The 12,572-nt window shown below is 40.2% G+C and overlaps 1 protein-coding gene across 1 annotated transcript in view; it reads right to left on the bottom strand.

Annotated features, from left to right (window-relative positions):
- Positions 1–8,664, bottom strand: part of prdm5 (PR domain containing 5) — a 46,805-nt gene extending 38,141 nt beyond the window's left edge. Inside the window, exons 1-5 of the mRNA XM_058073727.2 lie at positions 8,409–8,664; positions 7,883–7,966; positions 3,995–4,117; positions 326–491; positions 65–242 (exon numbers count right to left, since the gene is read on the bottom strand). Of these exons, the coding sequence (XP_057929710.2) occupies positions 65–242; positions 326–491; positions 3,995–4,117; positions 7,883–7,966; positions 8,409–8,501 (644 nt within the window). The 5' untranslated portion in view covers positions 8,502–8,664. The remainder of the gene's footprint in view (positions 1–64; positions 243–325; positions 492–3,994; positions 4,118–7,882; positions 7,967–8,408) is intronic.
- Positions 8,665–12,572: the final 3,908 nt, after the last annotated feature.

Below are 12,572 nucleotides of genomic sequence, written 5' to 3' on the forward strand. Positions count from 1 at the left end.
CGTGTGAGCAGACACGGTGGCGAGTACACACACGGCGTGAGGTGATGAGGTGGAGTGGACTCACTGGCGCTGTAGAGCTTGTTTCACAGGGAACTTCTTGCCGCAGCTCCTGCATTTGAACTCCTTCTCCTCGGTGCTGGGCCTCTGGTGGAGGCTCTGCAGGTGTGCAGCCAGGATCTCCTCGCTGGGGAAGCTGCTCTCGCACAGCAAACAGGGGTGGTCTTCCTTCTTGATGACCAGCTCTAGAGGCGAGCAGGAGGGCCCATGGCAGTCAACACACAGCCAGGAAGGTTGAGGATACAGCTTGGTGGAAGAACATGGGTACCCATTTCAACCAGGTGCTTGGCCTCTTTACTGCTGTCATCCTCATCCTTGGTGACCTCCTCCTCTTCTTCTTCCTCCTCCTCCATGTCGCTGTCCAGGAAGCCAATCAGGAGTTCCGTGTCCGTCTCAATGTCGTCCACTGCCAAGTAGAAGATGTTCTCTCCATCCTGGAACATAACAACCACCACATCAGGAACAAGAGAGGAGAGGCGCGCCACGCACGAGCAGGTACGCTACTTTGTAGCTGTGTGTGTCGTATGCTGAGCGACTGATTACTTTCTTCATGCCTGTTGTGTATGAAAGGTAGTATGACACCTCTTTGTGCACCAAACACATTTGGATACAGCAAACTTTGACCAACTTTGACTAAACTCGGACAAAAAATGACCTCATTAAACAAACAGCATATAAGAGTTAATCAAGGAAGTGTATATGCAAATGAGCAAACTTAAGAGTATTTCCAGGTTATTTCTGAGATTTTTTTCCCCAATATGCAGAAAGTGAAAAGGACTCTTGACATTCCAATTACAATGTTCCAATGTTACATACTCTTGAGAAATTAAAGTTGCTTTTAATGCTGTGTACATTATTATTTTTATTATTCCTCCATTCATTAATTTCTACCGCTTATCCTCATGAGGGTCGCGGGGGGTGCTGTCTTCGGGCGAGAGGCGGGGTACATCCTGGACTGGTCGCCAGCCAATCACAGGGCACATATACACAAACAACCATTAACACTCACATTCATACCTATGGACAATTTGGAGTGGCCAATTAACCTAGCATGTTTTTGGAATGTGGGGGGAAACCGGAGTACCCGGATAAAACCCACGCATGCACGGGGAGAACATGCAAACTCCACACAGAGATGGCCAAGGATGGCATTGAACACTGGTCTCCTAGCTGTGAGGTCTGCACGCTAACCACTCAACCGCCGTGCAGCCATTATTATTATTATTTGTCATTTGTGGCATGTCGGTGTTGCGATGTGACCCCAGGGTGCAGAGTAGACGAGAAGGTGCAGGTAAAAGCTTAGCTTCATTTCTCACAAAGCGATTGTAGCACTGGCATCCAACACGACAAAAAAAACAACAAAAGGAACACGCACCCGGCTGAACTTAATACAATCAACAAATTACTAACAGGTGCGTGTAGGAGAGAAAGTAAGTGACGGAACACAGGAAATAATACAAAAAGGCAGACAACGTGAAAACACAAAACTGTCACACAGGCAAATTATTATTATTTTAAAAAATTAATAATTTGTGTGTCAATTATTGTCCAGCAAAATGTATCATGACAGGCTAACCATAATTCCTTCGTCACACACTTTGTCAGTCTTTTTCTCTCTCTGTCTCAATGTCGTCCTCTTTCTCCGTCGCTCTTCATTTGGTCAATCCTTTCCAAACCTGTTGGTGACAGGGGGCCGTCTGCAATCCGAGCAGTCCAAACTGAAGCTTCAGTAATTCTATGCTTGGTCAAAATTACTTATGTGTTAGACATCGCTGCATAAGACTTCCAAACGTGCTATTAGCTTCCACCTCACTAGTCCACGTCCCTACTTCCTGAAACTGTATTCAAAGCATCATGGGAAAGGTAGTTTTAGCTGTATATTACATTACATATTACGTTACAGAAATCCAACAAAATACAGCTGGAATAGGTGCAGATTCTGGAAGATCTGCAAAGCTTGCTGTGCGGGTTATTGTGTGTAGCTGCTCTATAGGAGTCCACAACTCAATACAAAGGGCCAAAAAATTACCATAGTAAGTTTCAAGTGAAATAGGCTGTTCATCAGCTGATCAAAAGTTCAAGACAATAGCTAAAAAAATCAAAACACAGATACCCTCTGTAAAATATGAATAAAATGTTGAAAAAGAAATGGCTATGCACTTCTTGTGCCATTCTGAAAAAGCTGGAAAATAGGTTTGATGCCTGTGTTTCCAGGAGCCTAGTGGGGATGGTGGTGAAGTGGCTTCACAGACGGACCTCAGGTCCATTTTTGTAAACTTCCCTTTGCCATCCTTTGCCAAATGTTCTCCACTGGATTTAAATCCGAGGAACACGTGGGATCGTTTAAGAGTGAGCTTATTCCACTGGAGGATATGCGTTGTCATGTTGGGAAAAAAAACGTCATTACCACACAGACGAGGGCCTTCAGTCACAAGGGATGCCTCCTGCAACATCTCCACATAGCCAATTGTCATTTGACGCCCCTGCACAACCTGAAGCTCCATTGTTCCATTGAAGGATCATGATGTTGCCCCCTCCACTGTACCATGTGGAAAACATTGGGTGGGATCTCCTTGTCATACCAGTCATGTTGGAAGCTACGAGGACCATCAAGGTTATATTTTTTCTCATCAGAGAATAAAACATTATTTCACCTTTAATTGTCTCATGTTTGGTGCTCTACTGCAAATTCCAAACTTTGAGGGAGACGAGACTTTGGAGGAGCTTTTCTTCTTCTTAAAAGCCTTCTCTGGTAGATGCCATCTGATGGCGATTGGGCTGGACTGGGACTGGGCTCGGCCCAGACGAGCATGGTCCAGTGACGGACAGCCAATAGGATCTTCCGGCTCATTTTATGGGGGTCTACCACTTGACTTAACTCTTAGGAGGTTTGAAGAAGTTAGAAGAAATAAGTGCGTGAAACCTCAGTAGCAATGGCGCTGCTCAAGGCCTTGCTTAGGTGACTCAACAATCCCACCGCATTCAAAGACTCTTTTTCATTCAAGCACAGCCCTTCGGTTACATGTTATCAACTGCCATGCCATTTCCACTTTTCCAGGAGTCACTGGAAACTCTCATTTTTGGAAAGTTGTACCTAATGAAGTGTCCAGTGGCTGATAATGAAACACATTGAGACCAGTGGCGTGAAGTGAAATATCAGTAATATACGAGAGAGCTTTGAGCGTTATTGGGGACAGCCACCGAGTGTCAGGTAAGCGTGGCAGAAGCTTGGCATCGATACGTCGTGATCATGAGGTTGCGGGTCAAATGGTCAAAGTCTACAAGTGGGGCTAATGGCATCAGAGCTTCATTTGCTGAAATATGCATGAATAACCATTAGGAGGAGGAAGGCAGCACAATAATTGTCAGCGCTGATTGAAGGCAGAGCTTTGAGAGGTACTGGGGTGACCTTTAGGCCGCCCATCACGTGGGCCCTAGACCAGGTTTGTCCTCATTCATTTGATCTTTCACAGCAAACTGCAAAAGGTCAGCTTGCTCAGATAGATGAATTTCTTTTGTTTGCCTTTAGCTGAAAAGTTGTTTGAATGAACGATGCTGCAATTTCTATTTTTTAATATGTGACCTATATCTGATGTTTTCATGTCAGTGTAAATATCACAATTCAGATTTTTTTCACACTTAAATGTTTCAGATGATCCTTGCCTTTTAGAGGGCATGGGGGTACATTTGTATCAGGAGTAATTTAGGGGTGTCCATGTACTAATATTTTTCCAATTTATCACATCAAATGAACAAAAATCCTGACACAATTAAGATTAAAAATACGCCTTTTTTCTTGCAGTTGCATTTCCTCATTTGCTGATTTCCTCACTTTGACAACCGCTAACAGCGGAAAATGCACTACACACACAATCTGGCATCCGCAGTGATGGCAGGGACTTGAAAGGATGCTTTGTGCGCTTGAGAGTAAACGCACCTGAATGGCCGCCAGGTTCTTCTGCTCCTGCGAAGGTGCCTGGTGGACGAAGCGCAGCCAGTTGGCGTAGCGCGGGTTGCTGGCGTCCAGGATATACAGAACATCCCCCTTACTGCCACGGACCTGGAGGAGGAAAAAAAACAACCACCTTTTATTCGTAGCCAGAAGAAGCAAATCCTCTATGACAGGCACACGATCAGGCTGGGATGTCTCAATATGGCCGCCACTGATAATTACATCATTACATGCATGTGTGTGTGTGTGTTTTAGCTTTCACATATAACACCAAAGACACATTTCTACTCCTAAAGCTGCCAAACAACTGCTTGTGTTCATACTTAACAGAGCCCTTGTCTTCTTGCTCCAACTAATACAAATAAAAATTAAATATGTCACCGTTTCAATTATGACAATTATGAAAATATTAAGGGAGAAAAATTTTGTTTTTACAAGAAATCATGTAAATTTCATGTTCACTGACACAATTTTATATAGTCATAAATCACGTTTTTCATGGTTGATTAAGGCCAATTATTACTCAAAAATATGCATATGTAAGCAAAGTTATTTTATGCCTAAATGTACAGATAGAAATCTTAGGCATTCAAAAGATACACTGAAAGATGTTGTCATGTCACTCTGTGTCAATAATGTTACTGCAGTGTTGGGTGAGACACACAGGCACCAGACCTGATGGTCAGAACAACCGGCTTTTTTTGCAGCTCTGAATGGTCTCACAACAGGCACAATAATAACAGGAACTACTGTTGCCGTCGTAACTATGGAAAGCCAAAATTCAACTCTCAACCCACAACCTTCACTTCCTGTTCCCCTCCCAGTAGAGAGAGGGAGTGACAAAAACAGCAGCAACAACAATTCCCATGACAACAACAGTGACAAACAGGACTGCATCAGTTAAATGTCAATGATGGCTAAGGGTCACAATGGAGATTCCAACTTACCAGTAGCAATAGTAACAATGAAGACATGAACCGTGATAGTAAACACAATTACAGCCATACAGTTACAGTAATTACAATCTCACTGCTTGACATAATTATTACTGTAATAATAGCATACCAATAGCATAAAGACATCAAGGATAAGACGCTAGATTGTGTAGAGAAGCACCCATGTGTTGTGAGTGCGCATATGGAGGTGTGTACTTCTGTTGGTGTGCATATTCATATACATGAGGGTTAATGTGTGCATATGTGAGAATGTTTAATTGTCACTGAGAATGTATAAAAGGAGAGGGACTGCCTCCTACCACCCAGTAAACCCCGCCCCACGCAGCCAGGCCAAGCTCCCACTAACAGAGAACCACTGGCCCCATGGGTGCGAGCAAAGGTATATTATAGGAGGTATATTATTATATATATGTATATTATTATATATATGTGCATATATATATAGTATGTTATTATATTATTATAAGGGTGTTATTTCATGTCTAGAGGGCTCTAATAATGTTAAAGGAGACCACCTATGCCAATTTTCAGCTGTCTGTCTTGAGTTGTGCTCCTGTAGAGCAGCTACACATGATAACACACACAGAAAGCTTTCTAGATCTTCCAGATTCTGCACCTCTTTCTGCAGTGTTTCCGTGGACTTCCTGCTTCCGACCAAAACGGTCTGTTTGTTTGTCACACTCCCAAGCGCTCCCGAGGACTTCCAGATACTTTGTATAGCAGCCCATACAAGGAAGTTCGGATTGCATTGATGTCAGTAACCAATTAACCACCATAAATGCTATACTGTAAAGATGAGCCACAATTTCCACAGAGGCTCGGTGGAAATTGATCCACAAGTAATTGATGTACACCCGTAATAATGTCTATTTTTACACACGGCTCCAAACCCTTCTGCTAGCTTGACATTTGACATTTTGACAGCTTGACGTTTTCCTCTGATTTCGTATCAACATTCGTAAACCGTATAGCCAGTCACCATTAATCAATGATAATGGAGGATGATCACAGAGAAGAAGTTTCAAGTTTCAATTTTGCATGTCACAGCAACTATGGTGCCAAATCTCAACGCTTTTAAAAACATTATCAGTGAAGCATAAACACTTGTTAAGCACATTCTAAATACACTTTTTAACGTTATTAGAGCCCTGAAGTAACACTCATGTAGTCACCATTACACCCCTATCACCCAATATAGTAAACATATAAGACATGAGACTGGAGCTCCTGTGTGTTGCCATAAATGTGTGAACCAAATAGCTGAACCAAACATTTATGAGACGAGAGTCATACATTGACAAGAATAAAGTCATAAATTTAAAAGAAAATGTCATAATACTGTATATCATGAGAATAAAGTTGTAAATTTACGACTTTCTTGTTAATTTATGGGGGAAAGTTGTCATTACATGAATAAAGTCGTAAATACACAATCAAGTCGGACATCCTCCATGCCACTGATCAAAATTAGGGAGGAAATGACTAACGCTATAGATCATAGGCAGTGTGCAGCTTCAATCAATCATGACATCCTAATAACTAAATTAGAAAGGTATGGAATAAGAAGATTTGTTTTGAACTGGGTCAAAAGCTACTTAGCTGACAGGAAGCAATACGTAAAGCTAGGAGAATACACACCTGCAAGTTCATATATTACGTACGGAGTACCCCAGGGGTCAATACTGGGACCAAAACTGTTCAACTGGTACATCAATGATATCTCCAAAGACTTAAAGCTGGTATTATTTGCGGATGATACCACTGCCATTTGTTCCGGAGGGAGCACAGAAGAAATCATTAGAAAGGTCAGAGAAGAAATGGTCATATTAAAAAGATGGTTTGATGATAATAGATTGTCCTTGAACCTAAGTAAAACTAAAATCATGCTGTTGGTAGCAGTAGACAGGACACGCACCGGCAAATACAAATAGACGGTGTAGACATTGAAAGGGTGAAGGAAAATACATTTCTTGGAATCATAATAGATGAAAAGCCTCATATTACAAATATACAACATAAGGTGGCCAGAAATATTTCAATATTGAACAAAGCAAACTTTGTTCTCAATCAGAAATCACTCCACACTCTTTATTGCTCTCTGGTTCTATCTTACTTATTGTGTGGAAATATGGGCTAATAACTATAAAAGCAATCTTCACTCACTAAATGTACCAAAAAAGTTCAGTAAGGATAATTCTTAATGTCGCATACAGAGAACATACTAACTCCTTATTTCTAAAATCACAAATACTTCAACTTGCTGATATAGTTCATCTTCAAACAGCTAAAATAATGCATAAGGCTAAAAATAACCAATTAGCTAAACACGTCAGGGAAGAACTAAATGTGAAACACTTCTATGCTAGGACAAGGTTAAAAAGCCATAGCATTTCAGTATGTGGAATCAAACTATGGAATGGATTGGGTAAGGAAATCAAACAATGCACAACGATGAGCCAATTCAAGAAACAATACAAGCAGTTGATGTTTGCTAAATACAAGGATGAAGAGTCTTGAACCAGTCATGATGTGCTATATATATCACTATATTGACACTTACTATGGTACCCATTATGTCATTGGATGTTCATATCACCTCGTACTTCGGTATGTGACAAAAATGTTTTAAAAAAATACAAAATAATAATAATAAATAAATAAAACGTAAATTTTATTAGAAAGGCAGGAAGTGAACAAATGTAACAGTTAGTGATTGTAAAAGTACCAGATGGAGGGGTAGGATTTAATAAGCTTTGCTTCTTCCTACTCCTTTTGGACATGTGGAACTGGGAACTGATTATGGGATGGACTCAATTGTAACCTGATGGATCAGTTTTTGAGCATAAGGAGATGGTATCATAATCATTGATGTTCCAAATAAAGGACAACATTAGCACTGATGTACAAAGTTCATCACCTCCCACATGAGCCTGGTGTCAGAACCTTCATCCAGCTCGCACGGAAGCTTCTTCTCACCTGCAAAAGGTCCAAACTTCTCTCCCTTGAAGAAGAAACAACAAAGTATTTCATTACAAACAAATGAAAAAAAAACATTAAAAGCATACTGATGATTGTGTTCGATTCAGAGGCACAGCACTTCCGGGGGGCGTGGTCATCGAATGATTGGTCACAAACGTCATCTTTACATTGAATGCATTGTTTTGAAATAGAGGCTACATGAACATATGCTATTGTATGACATGTACGTGTAAATAGGTGTAAAGTTGACTTATCTTCGTGTTTGCTAGCTTGGTGAACAAGGAGGACCGGAAGAGAGGAGCAAAAAGAAGAAAAAGCGAGGGGGGGGAGTTGTGTTGCTACGTGGCACTTCACGTCACAACTCTCATACATTGACAGCGAAGCGGCGACCAAACAACTCCCAATTCACAACTTGTACAGTCTTAACTTAACCAGGGTCTTGTAGAAAAGTCCAAACAACGAACCTTTTTCACTCGCCTGGCCGTGAACAGACCGATTCCATCCTGGACCTCGGACGCCTTCAGGGAGAACCTATGCGGCACGTACATGCCCAGCATTGTCTTTGCTTCACAGTTCTACACATGGACAACAAGACGGACGTATCAGACGTGTCGGACGAGGTGAGAAAGCAATGTCATTTTGAATTTGGAGCGGATCTCGTCCTCAACAGGCAGCCAGGTTGGACATGTTGCTGCCCCAAAGGCAGGAAGACGGCGGCGCGTCCTGATTGGTCCGAGAAGTTTGTAACCAGAAGCTACCTCCGAAGCATACCACGCCGAGTACAGTCCTCATGACCGAATAACGCATCCCTTAGGATGTACAAATGTACGCAAAACACAATGAAATCAGATGCCTTCCTGGTCCTGTGTACTTTGATCAGAAAGGACACAACCATTGAGGGCATGATAACAATATAATGTACTGTTCAAACACAGTAGGGAACCTATGGTTCGGGGGCCAGAGGTGGTTGTTTTGATGACTGAATCTGTCTCTCAGATAGAATTCATTGAAATATTTTATTTGCTGATATTTCCAATTAAAAAATGACATAAATCAACCTCACCCTTTTTGACCAACCTCCGTTCCCCTGATCAGAAAATGTGGGGATGGATGGCAAGGGAAGTTCACAAAAATGAAGCCCCTGGAGCAACATCCCCTCGCCTCCTGGAAACATGGCAGCAAGAATGCCCAAACCATTGTTCAACTCATTAACAAGAATGTGCCAAACTCATGACTCACTGCTTTTTTAATATCTTTGATGTATTTTAGTGGCTAATGTGTGTGTACGTATATATTATATATGTATTACTGTATACCTGTGTATGTTACTGTATTTTCTATTTCTGCCATGGTTGTATGCAGCTGCACCCTGCCTCTAAACCAAATTTCTCCCAAGGGAGACAAATAAATTGAACTGGAGGGATATGGATTACAAATCATATATATATATATTACAGTCTGTGGTGGACTTGGACAGAGTGGATTATTTCGAGTCTTTGAAGGTATTTTCACAATGCAAGGTTGATGACGGACGCCCCACACACATCTACTCTACACGTCCACAATGCCATTTCTTGTTTGGAGGTTTTCTATTGTGCAGGAGCAAGCAAGTGGGAAGCGTGGCTTTAGTTCTACGATGGTGAGTCATATGAAGGTGTGTGCACTTGTGTTCATATGCCACAGGAAATTATCTAATTTCACTCAATTGACCAGTTTTTTCATTAAAAAATATTAAATAATACCAATAATAATTTAATTAAAACATGAAATATCAACCTATTATTATTTTCAACTTCATTCTTGTTTTTCTTTGTTTTTCAAGAATTTCAACATTTTACCAAAATAACATTTTTCCTCATAATTCAATTGCGACTTTTACACCACTCTTTTTCTTAATATTTTGACTTTATCCTCTGACAACTTTTTTCATTTCTGCTTTTTATTGTTCACTTTTTTGTACTTTACAATTATTTCAATTTTCTTTGTGTAAACGTTGCTTTTATAATTATGACATTATTCCCATAATATTTTTCTTTATTCTCGTAACATTAAAAAGAAATTAAAAAAATAATTCAGCAAAAATGATAACTGTATTTATTGTTTTTTTTGTTTCTTACACTATTACAACTTTAAAACTTTATTTATGCAACTTAAAACTATGCAACATTATTTTTCCTTCGCGTTATTCTCTTAAAATGATTCCTAATTTATTGACTTCATTCTTGTAAAATGACTGCTGACTGCTCTATTTTTGCTGCCGTGGCAATGGGCCGCACTTTGGAGACCCATAGTCTGTGTATACACACTATATACACAGTGTATATAGTGTGTATTGACCCCTGGGTCAGTTTTTCCTCAGGACTCGAGGCTGACTTGCTGAGTGGAATGTGTGTAGTTTTTGGACAGCGGCTGACGTCTGGTTGCTGTCCCGTCCTCCAGTAGGCCTGATGGTCTTTAATTAAAGACAAATTTGTCTTCAGTCATCTGCTTTGTCCATTTGTGGGACATTAATGTTTTTTTTGGACGAGGTCCCCGGGAGATTGATGATAAAGAGTGTGCACTCTGTGATTTGAAAGCCATATCTTCTTTAGCTGGAGAACAGGAATACAGTAATGTATACAGTAGAGTGGAACCTTGGTTAGGACCAGTCATCTTTTCCAGAAGGACCAAAATATACTCTAACCAAATCCGTTGTTTCCATAAGAAATCATGTTAATCCAATTCATGCCATCTGGCTTGTCAAAAAACACGTTTTTATAGTATAGTTCAACAATAGTTTGACACAAACCAGATCATCAAATCAATGTAAATATTAGTCAGACAACACAACTGCACACAAAATGCAGTTCATAAATTCAATGTCTTATTCTTAAAAGGAAAAAAGGAAAAGGAATCCAAACCCCCTAAAGCTAATAAGTGGTTAGCAGCAACAACTGCAATCAAGCATTTGTGATAACTTGCAATGAGTCGCTTCTTGTGGAGGAATTTTGGCCCATCCTCTTTAGTACGCAGACCTCACAGCAAGGAGACCCGAGTTCAATCCCACCCTTGGCCATCTCTGTGTAGAGTTTGCATGTTCTCTCCGGTTTTCTCCCACATTCCAAAAACATGCTAGGTTAATTGGCCACTCCAAATTGTCCATAGGTATGAATGTGAGTGTGAATGGTTGTTTGTCTATATGTGCCCTGTGATTGGCTGGCCACCAGTCCAGGGTGTACCCCGCCTCTCGTCCGAAGACAGCTGGGATAGGCTCCAGCACCCCCATGACCCTTGTGGGGATAAGTGGTAGAAAATGAATGAAACTTTGCAGAATTGTTGTCATTCAGCCACATTGGAGGCTTTTCCAGCATGAAGCCTTTTAAGGTCATGCCACAGCATGTCATAGAATTCAGGTCAGGACTTGGACTAGACCGCTCCAAAGTCTTCATTTGATTTTTATTTCTGGAAAATTTATGGCCAATAGCTGCCTTGGTTTTCATACATTTTCTGGTTAGCATTCAACATGGTGCACGTGTTGTGGTGTTATTAATTCAGAGCATTTTGATTGCTTCCTGCTTGCTAACACATGAAAACAGGAAGCAGGAAGTCATCTTTGTCGCCTGTTTATGATGTCATCAGCAGTTGACTGTGGCAGGGAAGCGGATCTCTACCGGGGAAATTTATTTTTCTAAGCCAAAGAATAATACGCATTGCAAAAGAACGTTTGGTTTGACTGAATCAGGTCATGAATTAGGGGAATAATGACATTTTATGTTGGTGTCTTATTATTAACATAACTTCACACTTTGATATCCCCCTCACCCTACACCCATTTTTGCCGTTTTTAAAAAGTATTTCAACTTTTTACGTTATCTTCTCAAATTTTCTTTGTTGCAATAATATTGTGACTTTCTCATAATAATAGTAATTTAGTAATTTTCTAAAAAAGACAATTTTGTTTTTATTTTAAAAAAACATGTTTCAAATCTAACTAATTATCAAAGTATCAATTTTCAACTCTTATTATTGACATTATTTTTCCTCATAATATTACTGGTTTATTCTCATAAAATTGTGCCCTTTGTCATTAGACATTTTTCTTTTAATATTTTGACTTTATTTTTTAAGAAAAAAAGCTTTTTTCCATTTCTGCTGTTTTTTGTTTATTTTTGCTGCTATTTCAACTTTGTTTTTGTCTGTTTTCTTCTGGTAATTTTCACTTTAAAATGTGCAATTATTTCAATGGCCATCTTGTAAATGTGTAAATTATGACTTCATTTCCATAATATTTAGACTTTATTTTTGTAATATTATAACATTTTCCGCAATCTAATTTTCCAATTGGCTGGCAACCGGGCCAGCGAGTACCCCGCCTCTCGCCCAAAGTCAGCTGGCATAGGCTCCAGCACAGCCTCGTGACCCTAGTGAGGAAAAGCAGCGTAGAAAATGGATGGATGTTTCATAGGGCAAGTGAGACCACTAATAAGTTCATACCTGAAATATGCCCCCATAGCTCCTCTGTGGGACGGGTGGATGCCTTTGGTCTGGAATATTTCAATTTAATGCAACAAAAATGTTTTTTATTCTTTCTTGTAATATCCATCCATCCATTTTATACCACTTGTCCACACTCCTATAACGTTCCTCTC

The sequence above is a fragment of the Doryrhamphus excisus genome, linkage group LG4, assembly GCF_037039965.1.
Source record: "Doryrhamphus excisus strain RoL-2023G ecotype Guam linkage group LG4, RoL_Dexc_Guam_v1.1, whole genome shotgun sequence".
Classification (NCBI taxonomy): Eukaryota; Metazoa; Chordata; class Actinopteri; order Syngnathiformes; family Syngnathidae; genus Doryrhamphus; species Doryrhamphus excisus.